Source organism: Chlorella variabilis, assembly GCF_000147415.1.
Source record: "Chlorella variabilis unplaced genomic scaffold CHLNCscaffold_17, whole genome shotgun sequence".
Lineage (NCBI taxonomy): Eukaryota > Viridiplantae > Chlorophyta > Trebouxiophyceae > Chlorellales > Chlorellaceae > Chlorella > Chlorella variabilis.
The window spans coordinates 739,451-758,409 of record NW_005435071.1 but is presented as its reverse complement, the minus strand read 5'-3'; the positions used below and the strand labels follow the sequence as shown (position 1 = coordinate 758,409).

Here is an 18,959-nt window from a genome sequence, read left to right as displayed (position 1 = left end):
TCGCCGCTGCAGGAGCGGTTTGATGTTGACATCAAGCCCTTGCCGGAGCACATTGATGCGTCCACTTACATGAATGCGGCATGAGCGGCAGGCTCGGGCAGCCGCCGACGGCGTTTGCCGCTCCAGAACCCGCCCGCGGCTCGCGCCGCGGCTAACTGGCCGGCAGCAGGAGCTGCTCAGCTGCGGCCCGGTGGCAGGGAGGCGCCCTGTTCGTGAGCAGCCCCGTGTCGCCTGCGCTTGCGCTCGCATGCATGCACGTCTGGCGCTCCATGCATGCATGCATGCTCCCCGTGTGACCTCTTGTGTGCGTTTATGACACCCTGTCTTTTCTCCGTTGGCTTTGAGCTCTCACCATTCCACCCTCAGCTCTACCACGCACACCACCAAGCACCGCCGGGTGGCTGTGGCATGTAACCCGCTACCAGGCAACTGTGCACAGCGCGACGGTGCAGTATGCTCTTGGGAACTTCAGGAGAACAGGCATACACTCCTCAAGTTAGGCTGGTGCAGCCTGCTAGGCCCATGCAATGCATATTGCACTGATGCTGTCTCATTGGTGCTGCCTGGCAGGCGGTGCCGCCATTGGGCCTGGTTGGGCTTCCAGGGCACAAGGTGGCCCTGCCATCATCTTTCCATTCTCACTCGCCTCTGATCCCGCCCTCCTGTGCTGCTCCCCGTTTGGGTTGAGTTCATCAGCCATCAGCCATGCGCCGCTCGGCCGCCAGTCTCTTGCCCCGCCTCCTGGCCGTGGCTTCAGAGGCACCCCTGGCGTTGCATCCAGCCGGGATTGCCCTGCTGCCTCGCCTTGCAGTAGCGGGAGCAGAAACCAGCTGGTGCCAGCAGCATGGCCTCCCGAATGCCACCGCCCTGCGCACCTTCAGGAGCTGCGCGGCTGCCTGTCACTCGGCGCTGGTGGAGTCTCTGGGGTGAGGGAGGAGAACGATGCTGCAGAGCCCCTGCAACAGCGCGCCCCGCCGCCGCCGCCGCCGCGCGGCGCCCTTTTTTTGTTGAGCATGCTGCTGTGCGCTCTTGGTCTGCAGAGAGGAGCTGAAGTATGAGAAGGACAACTATGCACAGCCAGAGGTGAGCCAGACCAGCCGCCTGGGGGGATGGAGACAGCAGAGGCGAAGCCGGCGCTTTGCTTCCTGCCGCTGTGCCTCGTGCTTGCTGCCTGCCTGCCTCCTTCCTCGTGCCTGCGCACCATGCCGCTGCTGCCGTTCTGCCTAGCTGTGAGCTGCCGCGCTGCCGCTGCAGGAGCTTGCAGCGGGTCCGCCTGCGGGCTTCTCGCTGACCGAGACCGATGGCGACACTCTGATGAGCTTGAGCAAGGAGCACAAGGGAGAGCGGGTGACCATTGATGTGATGGTGAACGACCAGGTGGGCTGTGGCACCAGGGGGATGTGGCAGGAAGGCAGGCACGCATTCAGGCAGGCAGGCAGGCAGGATCAGCCCACCGGGTGTGGCACGGAGGAGGCTGCTTCCACCGCTACGCCCTTCCCTGCCAGGGCTCCAGCTGCGGATCGTCCAGCCCTGCCTGCTCTGCCACCTGCGTGCTCTTCCGCCTCGCCTCGCGCTGGCCCTCCCCCCATCACACCACCCCCACGCCTTCACATGGACAGCACCACACGCTTGCCTGCGCAGCCCGAGGAGGAGCTGGTGGAGGACCAGAGTGGGGCGCTGGATGCTGACGTGGGCGCCGTCTTCACCGCCTCGGTCACCAAGGGAGACCAGAGCCTAGTGTGAGGCGGCGGGCTCAGCGGGGAGCGGTGCCTGCCGGCCAGCCTGGCACGGATGATGATTGAGGCTCCTGTTCCGTGCACGATACCTCCCGCCTTCCCCTGTTCCTCCTGAATGCCTCCTGGCGCGTGCCTGCCCCAGGTTTGAGTGCAAGAGCGACGGCCAGTACTTTTCGGTGCTGCACGTCAGCCTGGAGCCCGCCGGCGGCGAGGAGGAGGAGTCGGCGTACAGCGGGCCGGTGCGTACCGCAGCACCGTACCGCAGCAGTGCTTGCACCGCGGGGACATCTGGCCGCCCCGCTGCCCCGTTGCGCAGCTGCGGCGCTGCCTGCTGCAGCAATCTGCGGCGGCAAAGGCCCGAAGCGCCGGCCCTGCTGTGCCTGCCACGGTACCGCAGGTTTATGAGGAGCTGGATGAAAAGCTGCAGGCCCACCTTGAGCACTACCTGGCAGAGGTGCGGAAGGGAGGATGGCATGGGGCGTGTTCAGTGGACAGTGGATCCCCGCTTTGCAGAGGTGGCGAGGTGGCCTGCGGCACTCCTGTGGGGCCGAGTCTGCTTCTCGAGCCCAAGCCACCAGCTGCTCGCCCCCGCCGCCGCCTCATCATTCTGTCCGCACGCTGCGCCTGCTGCAGCGCGGCGTGAATGAGGAGCTGGGCGCCTACCTGCTGCCGCTCATCCACGACAAAGAGCAGCGGTGAGCGGGCGGGGGGCGGGGCGCGGCGCCTGCTCCTCCCGCCGTTCTGTAACATTGTGCTGCTGCTGCTGCTGGGGTTCCAGATGTGATGCGTGTCACCCCATTGCCGTGCCGCGCAGGGAGTACGTGAGGTGGCTGGCACGTGTGCAGGCGTTTGTGAATGCATGAGGCAGGGCCCAGGCGCAAGACGCTCGTGGTGGTGCTGCCGGCGCGTTTTGAGGGGTCGCTGCCTGGCTGCGCCACTTGGTGCCGGCCCCCACCCCCTTGTGCTTTTGACTCCTGTTCGCACTAGCATCATGAATGCCGCCCTGTACGCACTCTTGGTTTAGGGGGACCGTCCTCCCGTCAGGTGACGGGTGTAAACGCCGCCACAGCAGCAGCTTGGGCGGGGAATGCAGACCGCCCTCCGCCTATCATTGTGCAGACTGCAGGAGGCACAATTTACCGTGTTCACCAGTGAGCAGAGGGATGCATGTCCAAGCAACCGGTGCCACACCTTGAACTGCCGTCCCCGCAGAGCTAAACGCCACCGCCCCGCTGGCGTGCACAGAGTTTTCCTTAGTGTGGTCCCCTCTCGCGCGTCCGCCGCTTTCTCGTTGTTTGGCTGGTGCCCTGTGCCTGTTGTTGAGGTGCGCAGAGGCTGCAGGAGCAGGCCCAAACAGGGCTCAGCGGATGCGGGAACGCGAGCGCTCTAGGGAGCGTGACCGGGATAGACGAGACCGGGACAGGTGCGTTGGAAACGCTGGTGACTGGAGGATGGGCCTAGGCCGAGACTTGGCGGGGCAGGCGCACCCTTCTGTGCATTCCAGACCCCCCAACCTTGCTGATGCAGGCGGGACGAGCGAGACAGGCAGGACAGGAGCCGCGATGGCCGCGATGGCCGCCCCGGCGGCAGCGGCGGCGGCGGCGGGCGGGAGCGCGGCGGCGGCAGCGGCAAGAGCCGCCTGCCGCCGCGCGCGCCCTCCAACCCCCTGATGGCCGAGGCCTACCGGCTGGCGCGGGAGCAGATGGAGCGGGCCAAGGTGCAGCAGGCGGCAGGGAGCGACGGCGAGGAGGAGCCTGTGCAGCGGCCACGTGAGCCTCGGGCCTTGCCTGCAGGGGTGGCGTGGGTGCTGGGTGCTTGCGCCCAGCCTGCAGCTGCCATGAAGCACGGCCGGTGTGGGGCAGCCAGCCAGCGGCTGGGGCGAGCGAGGCTGGCGCCGGGGGCTGCGCGCCCAGTGCGGCCTGCCTGCCCGCCCGCCTGCCTGATGGCCACCCACCGACGCATCAGCTTGCGCTTCCTTTCCGCGGCCTGCCCCACGCCACTGCAGCCTCGCGCGGCTGGCGCGCCGCCATTGAGGACGAGGACGGCACGCCAGAGGACGGGGAGCTTCCCGCGGGGGAGGGGCAGCGGGAGGCGCAGCAGGCGGGGGCGCCGCGTGGCGACGAGCCGGGGAGCGAGGGCCGGAAGCGCAAGCACGCGCCCATCGTGTGGCACACGCCTCCCAAAGCCCACCAGGCCGGCCTGGCGCACGTGGGCTCCTCAAAAGGCCTAGACAGCCTGGGCGCAGGCGACGGCAGCGGCGGCGGCGGCGGCGGCAGCAAGCCGGCCGCGGCAGGCGCCAAGTCCGCTGCCGACCGTGCGATGGAGGAGCTGCGCGCGTTCCAGCAGCAGCAGGCGGCGGAGGAGGGGGCCAGCGGGGATGAGGATGATGGGAGGCCGCTCCTGAAGCCCTCGCCTTCGGTCAGCAGTGAAGAGGAGGAGGAGGAAAGGGACGGCGGCAGGCGGGGACGGGGTGAGCGACAGCTTGGGAGGGCTGGGTGGGCAGGCTGGGCGGTGCTGGGCCCGGCCGCTGCTGTTTGCTGCTGCCGGAGGCTACAGCAGGCGCAGCCGGAGCAAGCCGGGGGCTGCCGGCCTGGCCGCAGCCCAGCAGGCGCAGCACGCGGCGCTGCCGTCCCAGCCCCCGCCGCTTGCTGCCTCACGCCGCGCCTGCTCCAAACATCCCTCCGCCCCCGCCTCTGTGCCCGCAGACGATGGGCAGCGATCCTCGTCGGGAAGCCCCGCAGCGGCCCGCCCCGCGGCAGCGGCGGCGGCGGATGCAGAGGACGAAGCGCTGACCGCGCCCTCGCAGCCCAAGCGCGCCAGCCGGTGGACCGTGCAGGCGGAGTCGGGCGCGGAGGAGGAGGAGGCTGGGGCCAGGCCGCAGCAGGCAACGCGCCCTGGCGGCGGCACGGCAGCCGACGATGTCGGGTCGGATGCGGAGCACCCTCAAGAGGGGGCGCCAGGGGGCGAGCCGCAGGAGGCGTCCGACGACGAAGGCGGACTGTCGCCACGCTTTGCGTGAGTTGCTCGGGCACAGCGCACAGCGCAGCTGGGGTGCCGGGGCGGCGGCCTGTGCCCTGGCATCGCTGCTCGGCCTGCGCTGCACAAGGAGCTGTTTGCTGGGAGCTGCATGCTTGGGCTCTGAGCTTACGCGCTGCTTGCCGCCCTGCACTTTCCTGCCTCTCAAGCACACGCGTGCGCGCGTGCACACACACACACACACAACACACTCTCTCTGCTGCCCCCTGCCTGCCCACCGCGCCACGCCTGCCCGCAGCAAGCGTGCGGTCAACATGCTCGAGGAGTGCCGCAGCGTGGAATGCTACGAGAAGCTGAACCGCATTTCTGAGGGCACGTATGGCGTTGTGTACAGGTGGGTGGTGTTGGGTGCCACCGGTATACAGATGTACTGATGGCGTGGTGGGGTGCACAGATCACTCTCCCAAAACCGTGACAGCCGGCTTCTCGCGGCGCCGCTTCGGGCCCCCGGCTTGCCTGCACGCCTGCGTCTGCTTGACACAGCGTTCGGGCGTGTGGGGCGGTACTGCTGTGCAGGGCGCGGGACCGTGAGACGGGCGAGATCTGCGCGCTGAAGAAGGTGAAGCTGGAGAAGGAGCGGGACGGCTTCCCGCTGACTTCCATCCGCGAAATCAACATCCTCCTCAGGTGGGGGAGGCTGCCGCCGCGAGGGCCTGACCGGCATGGATGTGCGAGGGAGGCTGGAGGCCATGCAGCAGCCCGAGCCACGCCGCTCCACAGATGCTGCTGGTGGCTGGGACTGGGGCGGGCCAGCCTGCACAGGGATGCACCTTGCCCATGCCTCCTCGTTGCGCACACGCGTCCCACCCACGCGCCCCCACGCATGCGCCCGCCCCCCTCCCCGCACCTGCAGCCTGGACCACCCCCACATCGTGAATGTGAGCGAGGTGGTGGTGGGTCCCTCCCTGGACGCAGTCTTCATGGTCATGGAGTATGCGGATCACGACCTGAAAGCGGGTGTGTGGCGGGGTGCGTGTGCGCGGGAGGAGTGTGTGTGTGTGTGGTGGTGGCCCTGGCATGTGCCTGTGTGTGTGTTTGTGTTTGCCATCTGTGTGTGTGTCATCTGTACGTGGGTGGCGTGTGCCTGTATAGGAGGAGTGTGTGTGTGTGTGGTGGTGGCCCTGGCATGTGCCTGTGTGTGTGTGTGTGTGTTTGCCATCTGTGTGTGTGTCATCTGTACGTGGGTGGCGTGTGCCTGTATATGTGCCGGTGTATGTGTGTGTTTGTGGTGGGGGTTTCTTGTTGGGAGCTTGCTCTGGGGTAAGGTTGGAAGCCGCCTGGGCATTGCTGAGAGCGCTCTGTCGTCGCATCCGCCGCCCCTGCTGCCGGCCCAGCTCGACAGCTCCCCTCCCCGCCCCTGTCGCCTGCCTCTGCCCTGCAGTGATGGAGGAGCGCATGACGCAGCCATTCAGCGTGGCAGAGGTGAAGACGCTGATGCTGCAGCTGCTCAGGTGCGGCGAGGGGAGGGCAGGGGCCGGCCGCGTGGTGGCAGCAAGCCAGCCGGCCCGCCAACGGCGGGAGAAGAGCGGGCACGAGGTGGTCACGGGGACCTCCAGCAGAGTTGCGCCAGCCAGCCAGCCAGCCAGCCAGCCAGGCCGGCCGGCCGGCCGGCCAGCCAGCCAGCCGCCCATGTCGACCCCATCCTTCTTCCGCGCCCGCTCCCCTGCTGTCCCCCGCAGCGGCATGGCGTACCTGCACGACAGCTGGGTGCTGCACCGCGACCTCAAGACCTCCAACATCCTGTACACCAACAGGGGGGAGCTCAAGCTGTGCGACTTTGGGCTGGCGCGCCAGGTGGGGCTGGGTGGGTGGGTGGGTGGGGACGGTGGGGGTGGAGGCGGGGGTGCAGTTTGGGTCAGGTGGGGTGAGCCTGTAGTGGTGTTGGTGGTGGCAATGTACTGCCTCGCTCCACGCCCGCATCCCGCCCCTCCCTCACCTGCCTGCCGTCCTCCCTCCCCACCCGGGTATCTGCAGTACGGCTCCCCGCTGGCCCCCTACACCCACATGGTGGTCACGCTGTGGTACCGCGCCCCGGAGCTGCTGCTGGGGCAGCGCAAGTACAGCACCGCGGTGGATGTGTGGAGCATTGGCTGCATCATGGCCGAGCTGCTCAGGTGTGGGGTGGTGGTGGTGTGGTTGGTGGTGTGTGTCGTGGTGCTGGAGGTTGAGGTTGTGGAGGGCGAGAGCGCGGCGCCCAGCTGCCCACTGCTCCAACCCTGACTACTTCTGCTGCCGCTGCGGCCAGCCACACCCACGCCCACCGACTCCCCCTCTCCTCCCCGTGCCGTGGCGCAGCAAGGAGGCGCTGTTCCCATCCAAGACCGAGATCGATGCCCTGACGCTCATCCTGAAGACCATGGGCTCACCCACAGAGGCCACCTGGCCTGGTGGGTGTGCCCGCTGGAAGCTGCCGCGCGCCTGGCTGGCCGCCGGCTCGCCCCTCCCAGCCGCGGCCGCCTACGCCTCCATGCGCTCTGCTTCCGCATGCAGCCGCCCTGCCACTCCCTGCTGCTCCCGCCGCACACCTGCCTCTGTTTCTGAACTGGCTGCCTGCCTGGGCCTCCTTGCCCCAACGCAGGCCTCTCCCAGCTGCCGCACGCCCGCAAGTTCAACCTGGGAAAGTACCCCTCCGGCTCCCTGCGCCAGCGCTTTCCTCCCGCCGGCCTCGGCTTTGACGGCCGCCCCGCGCTCAGCGAGGCCGGCTTCAACCTGCTGTCCCGCCTGCTGGAGCTATGCCCGGTGAGCCTGCTGCCGCCTGGGCTGCCGGGGCCGAGGGGCAGTGGCGGCGCTGGGGGATGGAAACGGGGCAAGGCTGACTGTGCGCAGGACCCTGCTCGTTGCCCTCATGGCCGATCGGGCCAGGGATGCGTGGTGCTTTTGCCCGCCGCTCGTCACTCCGCACCTCCCCACCAATCACACAAACACACACGTTCACTACTGCCCTCCCCTGCAGGAGCGGCGCATCAGCTGCGCCGATGCGCTGGACCATCCCTGGTTCAGGGAGCACCCTCTGCCCAAGGACAAGGCCCTCATGCCCACCTTCCCCGCCACCAACGACGCCACGCAGGCGCGGCACGCGGCGCAGCGCCGCGCCGCGTCCCAGGCGGCCGCCGCCAAGGTGGCGGGCAAGTAGCGGCGCCACGGCGGGACAGGTGTAAACCGTCTGACTGAGCGCAGCCGCGCGCCTCCTTCTTTACTGTGCTGCCGACAGCTTTGACTTGACTTGACATGATGCACCCCGTGTGGGTAACACCCGTCGCGGCTGGGCTGTGAGCCAACTAGCGAGGCGCACGGTGGCGGCGCCGTGGCGGCGGCGCTGTGGCGGCGGCCCCAGGCAGGGCAGGTCGTTTGCTGCCTCATGCGTATATGCCCAGGGAGTGTCTTTTTCAATTATAAGCAGGCAATCGTGCGCTGAATCGTACTGCCAAAGGCGACTTTCTTCCTTCCTCGCCGCCATGATGGAAACCTCGGAAGGGCCCCTCTGAGCTCGGAGTTGGCCTCTCCTGTTTCCCTGGACCCCCACAGCCAGACTAATCTCACGTCCGCGCCTGGAGCGTGAGTTATTACCTTTGAAGCACACGCCCGCTTGCTCTCGGCCCTCTCCTCGTGCCTAAGGCTTGCTGCTGGGCGTCAGGGGAGCGCTGCCGAGGGCCGCAGCACGAGGTATTGCGTCAGCGGCGGCGGCGCTACAGCCCCCCGTTGCGTCAGCAGCCGCTGCTTTCAGCGCTGTCCCTGCCCCGAGTCCTCAAGACTCCATCACCCACCTGCACGCAGCAGCGGGGCGTGGGCATGACCAAAAACGGGCGGCAGGCAGGGGCGAAGGATCGGGGCGGGCCGGCGCCACGCCGCCGCCTGTGCGCCCCCGTCGTGCCCGCTAACATCATCGGCGGCGCCCTCGTCTTCCTCTTCACCTACAAGGTACCTGACACGGATGTGGGTGGCCTGTGGAGGCAGTGACTGCAGTGCCACTCCTGTTTCTAGCCTCCCAACGCTGGCCAGCACCTCCCGACCCTGGCGCCCCGCCACACCTGCCGCCGCAGCTCTTCACCACCAGCCCCTTCGAGTCGATCACCGTGCACGAGGCGCCTGACGACCCTGTACAGCGGCGGTACAGGGGTGCGTTTGTGGAGGTAAGCAAGAGGAGCCACGCCTACCTGCAGCAGGCGCTGTGGGACCGCCAGCCGGGCAGCTACACGCACAACGTGAGCGCGCGCTACGAGCCCGCGGACGAGGCGGCGGTGCGGGAGGTGAGCGGGCACCCGAAGCAGCGCGTCCAATGATGCCATCCATCGATGCGGGGCGTGGAGGCAGGGGCGTGGGGTGGTGCAGGGAGCTGCACCGCCACACTTGGGTGGCCGCCCGAGGTGCCTGCCAGGCTGCCGCGCCCTCTGGCGCTGCCGCTGCCGGCGTGAGGCTGTTCCTTGGTGCCGGCTCCCACGCCGCCCTCTGCTGCGACCCGCAGCTGGCGCAGCCTTCTTTCTACCTGGACCTTATCCGGCGGGACCTGCTGCCATGGAAGGACAGCGGTATCACTCATGTGCGTGGGTGTGCGTGGCAGCAGCAGCAGCAGCGGGAGGCAAAGTGCCTGCGAGGGAGGGCAGAAGCCGGCGGCAGCGGCAGCGGCAGCACTGCGCCTCCAGGGGCTGGTGCTGCCTGCCACCGCAGGCATGTTGGCCGCACGCCGAGGTGCGGAGCATGGGGTTTCCCTCACCCCCTCACCCCCTGCCCTGCAGGAGCTGGTGGAGCGCTCCTCCATGATGTTTGACGACTGTGATGGAGACATGCTGCGCTTCCAGGTGCCGCGCTCGTGTGGCCTCACAGCAGACTGGCTGTTCCAGCAAGGACACGCTGGCAGCACAGCCGCGCCGCGCCCGCTGCCCCGCTGAGCGAGCCTACCGGGCCTGCCAGCCCCGCCCTGCCACAGCATCGCCACCCACTCGAATGCACGTCTATGTGCGTGTGGCTCGCCACGGCTGCGGGTGGCGCCGCGCTGCTGCCCCTGCAGGTGCTCAACGGCTCGCTGTGGGTGCACCACATCACCGAGCGGCTGGAGGGCGGCTGGTACCCGGCGCCCATCGGCCCAGGCAACGCCGCCGCCAAGGGGCGTGTGCCCTACGCCGTGCTGGCCCTCATGGAGACGCTCCGCATGTTCCCCGGCCAGGTGCGGGCGGCAGCTGCAGAGGGCAGGAGGGGGCTGCCGTGGTGGGAGGCGCGGCTGTGGCAGGGGAGCGGCTCTGTACTGCAAGCTCAGTCGTGCCCTCCGCCCGCCGCCGCTGGCGCTGCCCGCGCTGCGACCTCCTTCGCCGCCGCCGCTTGCCTGCCGCCGCTGCAGATCCCCGACGTCGACGCCATCCTCCACTTTGCCGACTTCCCCTGCATCCCGCGGCCCCGCGCCGGCGCCCCGCCGGCGCCCATCCTGGGCCTGCAGGGCTCGGCGCACCACTCCGACATCCCCTTTTCCGACTACACTTACTGGGGCCACGAGCACCAGTACCTGCAGGTCAGCTGCCTCTTTGGTGTGTTTATGAGAGGAAGTCAACTTTCCTCTCATAAAAAGGAAGCTCCCGCTCGCTCGCCTGCCTCGTCCCGACGGCCTTGCCTGCCCGGCGCCCACGCAGCGCAGCCCGCGCGGCCGCCCAGCAAGGCATGCCAGCAGAGCAGTGGCGGCGCCGGGCTCGAGCGGTGCGCGTGTTGCGCCGCTGTCACCTGCCGCCGCGCGTGCCACCCCGCTCTTGCTGCACAGGACCCCTGGGGCAAGCCGGCGCATGGCTGGGGCAACCAGGCCGAGGTGCTGGCTCGCAAGTACGAGAACGTGAGCTGGCGGTACTGCCACTAGTGCCCCTAGTGGCAGGCCGGGCCGGAGACCTGAGCAGCACCATCTGCCCGCACTGTGCTGTGGTCTGCGCTGGGCGGCTGCTCTGCTGCAAGCAGAGCAGGGCAGCGCAGGCATCTGCGCGACGTGTGATGCAGCATGCGCCAGCCAGCGCCGCCCGCCGCTCCGTCGGACGCGCTCGCCACGCCCTGATGCTGCCCGCCTCGCCCTGTGGTGGCCTGCCTGCTGCCCCACCCTGCAGGTCAGCCTGCTGGACCGCATACCCCAGGCCTCGTGGCGGGGCCGCACCAAGGACAATCGCTACCCCGAGAGGGACCACCTCAGGTGCACGACGGTACAGCAAGGGTGCAGTACAGTATGCTTGGGGCCCATGCCGCCGCCGGCAGGCTGGCTGGGGGGCAGGCAGCGCTTGCTTGCTGTGGTTCAGCGGCTTCTGTTCCGACAATGCCTGGTGTGTCCTCCGGCCCTGCAGGCGCGTGTTTGTGGGGTGCGTGGATAAACTGAAGGAGGCAGGGCGGGGCGAGGATGCGGCGCTGCTCAACGTACTGTCGCCGCCGCTGGCGCTGCAGGACAGCTGCGACTACAGGTGGGGCACAGCGCAGGGCGGGCACTGTGATTGTGAGAGGCAGGATGGGGGTGCCCGCTGGGCATCTGGCGGCAGCGCACCAAATTGGTGCCTGCTGCTGTTCCCTGTACTGCGCATATGTACTTCATACTGCAATTATTTGCTGCAGGTACAGCGTGTACATTGAAAGCCAGGCCTACGCCTCCAACCTCAAGCAGAAGATGGTGAGCAGCTGCCAGGAAGCCCGCGCTGGTGGCTGCTGCCAGCCAGCCCAGTGGGGCCGGCAGCCTGGACCGCTGTTGCCCGCTGCCACTGTCCCCGGCGCGGCATGCCACCTCCATCTGTGGCAGCGCAGTGTCTCCAACCACGTACACCCGCAGCAGCAGCACCGCGCTGACAATGAACACACCCAACCACCCCCTGGCCCTGCCTGCCCGCAGGTGTGCGGCAGCGTGCTGGTGGCGCCCCGCATGGAGTACTGGGATTTCTATACGCGGGCCATGAGGTGGGCTGCTGCTTTACTGTCGAAACAGAAGAATTCTGTATCAAGGGATGGCCGCATGGGTGGCGACTTCACCCTGTCAGGCGGCCAGCCTCCACTCACCAGCAGTCGGGCTGTGGTCTGGCCCAGAAAGGTTGCTGCCCACAGGATGCGCGGCGCATCGGCTGACGTATTCCCGACCCACCCACCCACCCACCCACCATTACCACCACCATGCCTGCAGGCCAGGGGTGGAGTATGTGGAGGTGGGCAGCGATGAGGCGGGGCTGTGCGAGCAGGCAAGTGCCAGCCGCCGCGGCGGCAGGGCAGGCCGCTGGTCGAAGTGTGTGGGTGCTCCACGGGGCTGCAACTGCAGGGCAGGGTGGGCTTGCCTGGATGCTGCCATGCCAGATATATGGCCTGACCCTGCCCTGCCACTGGCTGCAGATGGTCAACGTGACTCGCGACATGAACGCCGCCTTCGGCTCCCTGGGCCGCGAGGCGCTGGCCAGCAGCGGCCAGCTGACCCCCACGCTGGCCCGCGAGCTGAAGGAGATGCGACGCGACCCGCTGCTGGCAGCGCTGCTGGCCAGGAGCGGTGCCGGTGGCAGCACCGGCAGCAAGAGCCGCAAGAGCGGCGGTGGCAAGGGCGGCAAGAGCGGCGAGGACGTGCAGCCGCCCGCCAGGGGCCCCGACGGCAACTACAGCTGGGGCAGCGGGGCGATGCCTTGGGAGATTGCTGCCACGGGGCAGCAGTTCATCCAGCGCCACGTGCGCATGCAGGACGTGCTGAGTTACATCCGGTGAGCAGCTGGGCGGCAGCTGGGCGGAGCGCCACTGTGCATGCACGAATTTATGCTGGGGCAGCGCCTACCACGCCACGGTGGCGACACCATGCATGTGCACTCACAACCACGAAAACCGCCTCCCGCCCCCATGTCGGCGCAGGGACCTGCTGCGCGCCTACTCGGCGATGCAGCGCCACGCCATCCGCCCCTCAGCCAACTTGGAAGGCGCAGCCCGTTGCTACACCGGCGACATGCTGCTGCAGGTGGGCGTCGCTCCGTCGCCTTCCCCCTCCCCCTCACAATGCCCCTCCCCTCCTCCCAGGCCCTGCATGTTCAACGCTTCTAAATAATGGGTGACATGCTGATGCTTTGTGTTTGGCTACCGACGGCGCCTGTCTTTGTCAAGCGCAGGAGTTTGGCACACCCCATCAGGTGGACAGGGACATTGTGGCGGCGGCCTACCCCTGGCTCAAGGGCTACGATAACGGTGAGCCTGGCAGGCTGGTGCTGGAAGGGGGCATGTTGCTGGGCTGTCGCTGAGGGCTGAGCGGGCAGCAGGTGGCCTGGGGGAGCATTTACCTGCATGCTTGTGTGGGCTTAAATTCTGGCTTCAGAAAGAACAAGCTTGCAGCACAGACCTCATTGGACGGCGACATGAGGTGTATGTGCTTTGAACCCGCAGGCTGCAGAGAGGCGGAGGCGGTCTACAAGCCTCGCTAGGCAACCAACGGCAGGGCTGGCAGCGCACGCGGCACGCAGCATGCATATGCCCGTAAAGCGCTCGCTGAACCCGCCACGTGGCAGAGCACTCCAGGCGTTTTGCAGCATGTGACTGTGCATTCAATTGCTGTTTTCACTCAGCCAATGACTGCTGCTGCGCAGCTCCTGAATGTGGAGAGCAGTTCATTTGGCAGCTGCCTGCCGCTCAGCTGCCGCCGCAGCTGCGGGGCGGGCGCTGCGGCGGCTCGCCCCAATGGAGCGGCGCTCGCTGCCATGGGCGCGGGTGACAGATGTTCTCCTGAGGCCTTCATCCAGCCATGCATGCAAGAAGTGGCCAGGCCGGCTAGGGAAACCCTGTCGTGTGTCCAGGGGGAGCAGCAGCGGGGCAAGCACACACGAGTGCATGGACTCAGCCGTGCTGAGCGGCGAATGTTCGTCCGGGTCCGCAGCTGCCCAGCCGGCAGCTGGCTCTGCCGCCTGAGGTAGATGCTCTGATGACCCCCCGCCAGGGCTGACATGCTCGCTGCCAGAGCGGGGTGGCGGCCCAGCCGCCGATCGCTGCCTGCAGCGCCGATGCCGCGCTTGCGCCAGCTGGCGGCAGGTCTGCCAGAGGGAGAGGGAGAGCTGCTGGGCACTGCCGCTTCGCAGGCGGGTGCTGTAGCTGTTGGTGCTGCTGGGGGGCGCTGCTGGCCGGGGCAGGCCTCAGGTGGAAGCCCATCTGCTCGACGCTGGGGTAGTCCCGTGCCTCGGCCCCTGCGCACCCAGCGGCGGCGGCACCACGTGCATAGGGCAAGGCCAATTGGCGCAGCAGGTCAGCAGCTCGCGGAGGATCGAGGTGCAGGTGTGCGCTGCCATGTGTCCATGCGCTGCAAAAGGTAAAGGTAAAGGTGGGGAAGAGCCTCCACAGGCTTAACTTCCCGGTTTTAACGTCTAGCTTTAGACCATTACTTGATCTGCCCGACGCGCCAAGTGCAGTACCCCCCACTAGTAGTGAATGGGTCCCGGGGAGGCCTGTGCCGAAGCCTTGGCGATTCTATTAGGCGTTCCCGAAGGAATTGGCTTGGATTGGCGCTGAGCCAGGCTGCAGCGTGTAATGCTGCGAGAAGCCCTCTTCGGCTGCCAAGCGGTGAGGGCGGGCGGGGCGCATCACCAGCGGTTCATCCAGCAGCTGCATCGCGCGGCGCACGAGGTCGGGGCGGGGGCGCCGGGGCAGGGGCTGGGAGCCCAGCAGGCAGGTCGGGGCCGACTGGGCAGGCGGCGGCGGCACTGGCTGCTGGTCCCAGGGAGGCAGCGGGATGGGCAGATGCCGGACGGGCTGCTCCTGCTGCTGCTGAAGCTGCGACGGTGTGTGCTGTGCAGCGACCTGCACTACAGTTGTCGCTGGCACCAGCGTGAGCACAATGCTCCGCTTCGAGGCCTGGCTCGGCAGCGGCACCAGCAGGGGTGTTGCCGGCGACATGGGCAGCTGCTGGTACAGCGCCGGCCCCGGCTGCTGCTGCTGCCACAGCGCATGCAAGGCTTCTGGCCAGCAGGTCTGCTTCGGTTCCTGGGCCGCCGGCGCTGACGACTGCGTGCCTGGGCTGTCCACCGCTGGCGCGCAGTCCTCAGCAAGCGCCGCACGGCCGCGCTTCTGGCCCCGCCCCTCGTGCTGCTGCTGTCGCTGCGTCCGCTTCCTCTGGTGCTGCTGGGGGCTGCCGCACCGCGTCTCGTGGGCCACTTGTTGCTGGCGTCTGCACATCCTGTAGTCCTGCTGAGCAGGGAAGGGCAGGCAAGCCGGTTTCAAGATGTCCTGGCACGTGCAGTGAGGTGCACCTCAAGCAGGCTGTACCGGCAGTTCCGCACAGCCCGCTCCCCCATGCTTGCACGCGCGCACCTCATTGTATCCTGCCTGCAGCTCCTCAAAGCACCCCGGCACTTGGCAGCCGTGCAGCTCCGCACCCTCCCCGCTCAGCCAGATGGAGGGCGGGCTGGTTGCGGTGCTGCTGGCGGCCCGCACCGCGCGCGCGGCGGGGGGCCAGCTGCCCACATGCTGTGGGGCGACGTGACCTCCCGGCCCGACGCTCTCGGACGGGCCTGCTGTGGGCCCCACGGCGCTGCATGGGGCGGGCAATGAACAGGGGCAACGTGGGGCCGAACTCGTGATCGCAGCCTGCTAGCAGGCCTTTTGGTTGCGCTGGGTTGCTTCCCATGGGACCATGCCGGTCTCTGGAGTCTATCGGCGTGCAATGCAGGCCTGAACAAAGGCCCGACGGCAGAGGGCCCGCTCACCCTTGCACATTTGGTGGCTGCTGGAAGGGTAAGTTGGGCTTTGTTTCGTCAATATGATGAATGATGAATGTGCATACGCATGCCTGTGCATGGAATGACAACGAACAAAACGTGCACGACACCTTCGGCCTGGCTGCCAGCAGTGCCCTCAGGACTACCCTCCGGATACCTGAGTAACATAGCTTCCAGGGCTGTCAGGAGGCTCTCCATTCCCCAGGCAGAGGATCCGAGTGAGCGGGGGATCCCCTCCTGCAGGCAGCTTTGGGTTTGCGCATGCCGCCGTCTGGGCTTGTGCCGCCCGGCTGGCGAGCTGATCCCCGCTGGAGCCCCCGGCAACAGCTGCCATCAGCCAGCGGTGCCAGTCGATGGCAGTTGCAGGCTCACGTGAGCACAGCAGAGGATGTGCAGCCTTAGGGCATGTTTAAATGGACATACGGGGGCGGAGAGGAGAGTGGCATCCACTGGCAGTAGTGGCGGCGGCGGGCAGCGCTAGCGGCGTCGGCAGAGCATCAGTGCTGGTGCCTGCCGTCAGGCCTCTGGCGCAGTGGCCCGCCTGGGTGGGGCAAGTGTCATTTGGATCACTTTACAATGGGACATACAGGGAGGAATCGCGGGGAGGGCGTTGTGTCGCTCGGAGGGGGGTGGCTGGAGCCAAGCACTCAAACTTGCAGCACTCGAATAGCAGTGAGCGCCGACACAAAATCTATGGCGGAAAAAGAATCGTGGCAGCTCCCAATTGGGAGGTTAATCAGAGGCCGGTGCTATCACGGGACTTCTACTTATGGGGAGGTCTTGTAGTAGGCTGGGGGCTGCGCCAGGCAGCGGGGCATTTCATGGGATGAAGGATATGGAGAGCAGAAAAGAAACGTCGGTCGGGGAAACTAGAGAAGCTGGACGATCAGGCGCTGGCGGCGGGCAGGATGATGAGCAGGTTTCCGGTGCACCCCGTGCCGTCAACGCACGGCACGACGTAGGTGGCGGAGGGGGCGCGCGCCAGCGGGGACGCGCGCCCCGGCGCCGCCCCGGTGGCCGCCACGGCCGCCGCCGCCGCCGCGGCCGCGGCGGGGGTCAGGCTGCCGGCGCGGGCCAGCGTCATCGGCTGCCGCGGCACCAAGCTGGCGAGCGTGGCTGAGTCGGCAGGGGTAATGGCGGCCAGAGGCTGCACCCCTGCCGGGGCGACCGGCGCCGCCCTGGTGGCCTGCGCCGCGCCGGGGACGCCCCACTCGCAGCTGCCAAAGCCGAGGCTGAGGGGCAGGCTGGGGGACGGGGATGGGGAGGCGGTCCGCGCCGGCACGGCCGGCACGCCGCCCGCGCCCGCCGCCGGCCCGGCCAGGCGGTGACGCTTTGCCGCCTTCGGCGCCTTGTCGTCGTCGGCGGCGGCGGCGGAGGCTGCCCGCAGGTGCAGGCCCAGGCGCTCGTTGAACTGCTGCAGCTCCTCGATGCCTGGCATGTCACGGAGCTCGGGCTGCGGCCAGGCGGGGCGGCAGGGCACCAAGACGCGGCAGCTGGGTGAGCAGGCTGGCGAATGGGCCGGCGGGGCGGCGTGCCGAGGCCCCGGCGGCGGCAGCAGCACGCAGGCAGGCATGGCGGCTCAGGCTGGCAGGCAGGCAGCTGAGGCAGGCAGGCAGCGAAGCACGCATGCCAGCAGGCAGGCAGGCAAGCAGGCAAGCAGGTGTGGGCGCCTCACCAGCGGTTCATCCAGCAGCTGCATCGCGCGGCGCACGAGGTCGGGGCGGGGGCGCTGGGGCAGGGGCTGGGAGCCCAGCAGGCACGACAGCTCCAGCAGGTCGGCTGGCACCGGCGGCAGCTGCTCAACGTCGATGTGCACAGCGGCGGCCGGGCGCGCCGAGGGCGGCGGCGGCAGCGCGGCCGCGGGCGCCGCCGCCGAGGGCTGCCCCGCGGCGGGGCGGGGCGCCGCGGCCTCTGCGCCCTGCGACACCGGCAGCGGCGTGAGGGGCAGCGGGGTGCGTGGGGTGGTGGGCTGCTGCGGCTGCGCGTCCTCTAGGCTAAGCAACAGCAGCTGCTGGTACTGGTGCCGCTGGTGCTGCTGGTGCAGCTGCCACTGGTGCTGCATCAGCCGCTGGTCCTGCTGCATCAGCTGTTGCTGCTGCGCCTGGTGCTGCTGGTCCTGCTGCATCAGCTGCTGCTGCTGCCGCTGGTGCTGCTGGTCCTGCTGCATCAGCTGTTGCTGCTGCGCCTGGTGCTGCTGGTCCTGCTGCATCAGCTGCTGCTGCTGCCGCTGGTGCTGCTGGTCCTGCTGCATCAGCTGCTGCTGCTGCCGCTGGTGCTGCTGGTCCTGCTGCATCAGCTGCTGCTGCTGCCGCTGGTGCTGCTGGTCCTGCTGCATCAGCTGCTGCTGCTGCCACTGGTTCTGCTGGTCCTGCTGCATCAGCTGCTGCTGCTGCATCATCAGGCCCAGCAGCTGGTGCCAGCAGGCGGCTGGAGGGCAGCCCACTGGCGCCGCCGCCAAAGCCGCCCCGGCAGCCTGCCCACCGCCACCTGCCGGCGCCGCCGCCGGCGCAGCAGCGCCCTGAGCCTGCCCCGGCCATTCGTCCCGCCCGCGCTTCTGCCCCTGCATGCTGCCCTGCCGCGGCAGCGGCAGGGCATGCGCCAGCAGTGGCACCTGCTGCTGCTGCTGCCGCGTCGGCGCCGGGGCCTGCGCGGCCTGCGCCGCCGGCGCCCCGCCCTCCTCCCGCATCTGCCGCAGCAGGCGGTTGCGCTGGTGGCGCTGCAGGCTCCTGCGGCAGCTGTGCCTGGCCTTGTCAAAGGCCTCCAGGTCGTGCAGCTTGCCGCACTGCTGGCAGTGCCGCACCAGCCGCCCCTCCATCTCAAAGCTGGGCGCGTGCTTGTGGAGAGGGCAGATCCGGTAGGTCTGCAAGGCAGGCGGGGGAGGGGCAGGGGGCGGCGGGAGGGCGAGGCACGTGGACGGCAGGGTCAGCTGGGGGCTGGCAGCATGGGAGCTCGCTCCCCGGGCTGCTCGCCGGCCCGGCGGTCCCGCCCCCGGAAGCTGCCGCCGAAGGCGGGGAGGCAGGTGCGGCGGCAGGCGCCGCGACAGCCCTCTCTCCCACGCCCCCACCTCGCTGTAGCCTGGCTGCAGCGCCTCCACGCAGCCGGGCACGCGGCACATGCGGCGCGACCCGGCGCGCTGCTGGCTGAGCGGGGGCGTCAGGGTGGACGGGCAGGAGCTGTGTGTGCTAGTGCTCTTGGCGGCGGGAGCGGCGCTGGCGGTGGCCGTGGCGGCTTCTGCGGCTGGCCGCACTGCATCGAGGCAAAGGAGCAGCGGGGTGCAGAGGGGTTTGGGAGGCGAACGCGGCTGACGATTGGCTCAGCCGGTTGTCAGCCGCCAAAAGCACCATTGGCGGACTTCATCTGCCGCCGCGTTCGGGTCCAGGCTGCCGACCCACCCAGGCCCCTGCATTTCCCAAGGCACTCGGCTGGGGTGGCTGTGTTCACCTGTGAGTGGCCAAGCATGTGAGTTCATGACTGCAGGATGCAAGGGTGGGAGGCGGGAGTGCCCGACCCCCGCGTGATA

General features: G+C 68.5%; 4 protein-coding genes across 4 annotated transcripts in view; 3 read left to right on the top strand and 1 right to left on the bottom strand.

Moving 5' to 3' along the window:
• CHLNCDRAFT_136793 (hypothetical protein) overlaps positions 1–2,599 on the top strand; it is a gene marked incomplete at both ends in the record, with an annotated part of 7,008 nt that extends 4,409 nt beyond the window's left edge. The window contains 8 exons of the mRNA XM_005845627.1: positions 812–926; positions 1,041–1,083; positions 1,255–1,377; positions 1,642–1,739; positions 1,879–1,975; positions 2,134–2,190; positions 2,370–2,431; positions 2,551–2,599. Coding sequence (XP_005845689.1) covers positions 812–926; positions 1,041–1,083; positions 1,255–1,377; positions 1,642–1,739; positions 1,879–1,975; positions 2,134–2,190; positions 2,370–2,431; positions 2,551–2,599 — 644 coding nt within the window. The remainder of the gene's footprint in view (positions 1–811; positions 927–1,040; positions 1,084–1,254; positions 1,378–1,641; positions 1,740–1,878; positions 1,976–2,133; positions 2,191–2,369; positions 2,432–2,550) is intronic.
• Positions 2,600–5,026: 2,427 nt separating this feature from the next.
• Positions 5,027–7,905, top strand: CHLNCDRAFT_56262 (hypothetical protein; the record flags this gene model as incomplete). The annotated part of the gene is made up of 9 exons (XM_005845626.1): positions 5,027–5,106; positions 5,289–5,399; positions 5,626–5,729; positions 6,154–6,223; positions 6,452–6,566; positions 6,747–6,886; positions 7,068–7,159; positions 7,351–7,511; positions 7,726–7,905. 9 exons carry the CDS (start codon positions 5,027–5,029, stop codon positions 7,903–7,905), a joined length of 1,053 nt encoding a protein of 350 aa, XP_005845688.1.
• Positions 7,906–8,561: 656 nt separating this feature from the next.
• On the top strand, positions 8,562–13,159 carry CHLNCDRAFT_136791 (hypothetical protein; the record flags this gene model as incomplete). The annotated part of the gene is made up of 16 exons (XM_005845625.1): positions 8,562–8,690; positions 8,813–9,019; positions 9,235–9,309; positions 9,506–9,568; positions 9,778–9,933; positions 10,105–10,272; positions 10,516–10,584; positions 10,847–10,929; positions 11,078–11,191; positions 11,340–11,394; positions 11,611–11,675; positions 11,896–11,917; positions 12,099–12,454; positions 12,600–12,702; positions 12,851–12,926; positions 13,122–13,159. 16 exons carry the CDS (start codon positions 8,562–8,564, stop codon positions 13,157–13,159), a joined length of 1,779 nt encoding a protein of 592 aa, XP_005845687.1.
• Positions 13,160–14,143: 984 nt separating this feature from the next.
• On the bottom strand, positions 14,144–18,908 carry CHLNCDRAFT_53768 (hypothetical protein; the record flags this gene model as incomplete). The annotated part of the gene is made up of 9 exons (XM_005845530.1): positions 14,144–14,275; positions 14,523–14,906; positions 15,033–15,252; positions 15,428–15,510; positions 15,812–15,836; positions 16,390–16,892; positions 17,115–18,299; positions 18,504–18,685; positions 18,881–18,908. The coding sequence occupies 9 exons, from the start codon at positions 18,906–18,908 to the stop codon at positions 14,144–14,146; spliced, it is 2,742 nt and encodes a 913-aa protein (XP_005845592.1).
• Positions 18,909–18,959: the final 51 nt, after the last annotated feature.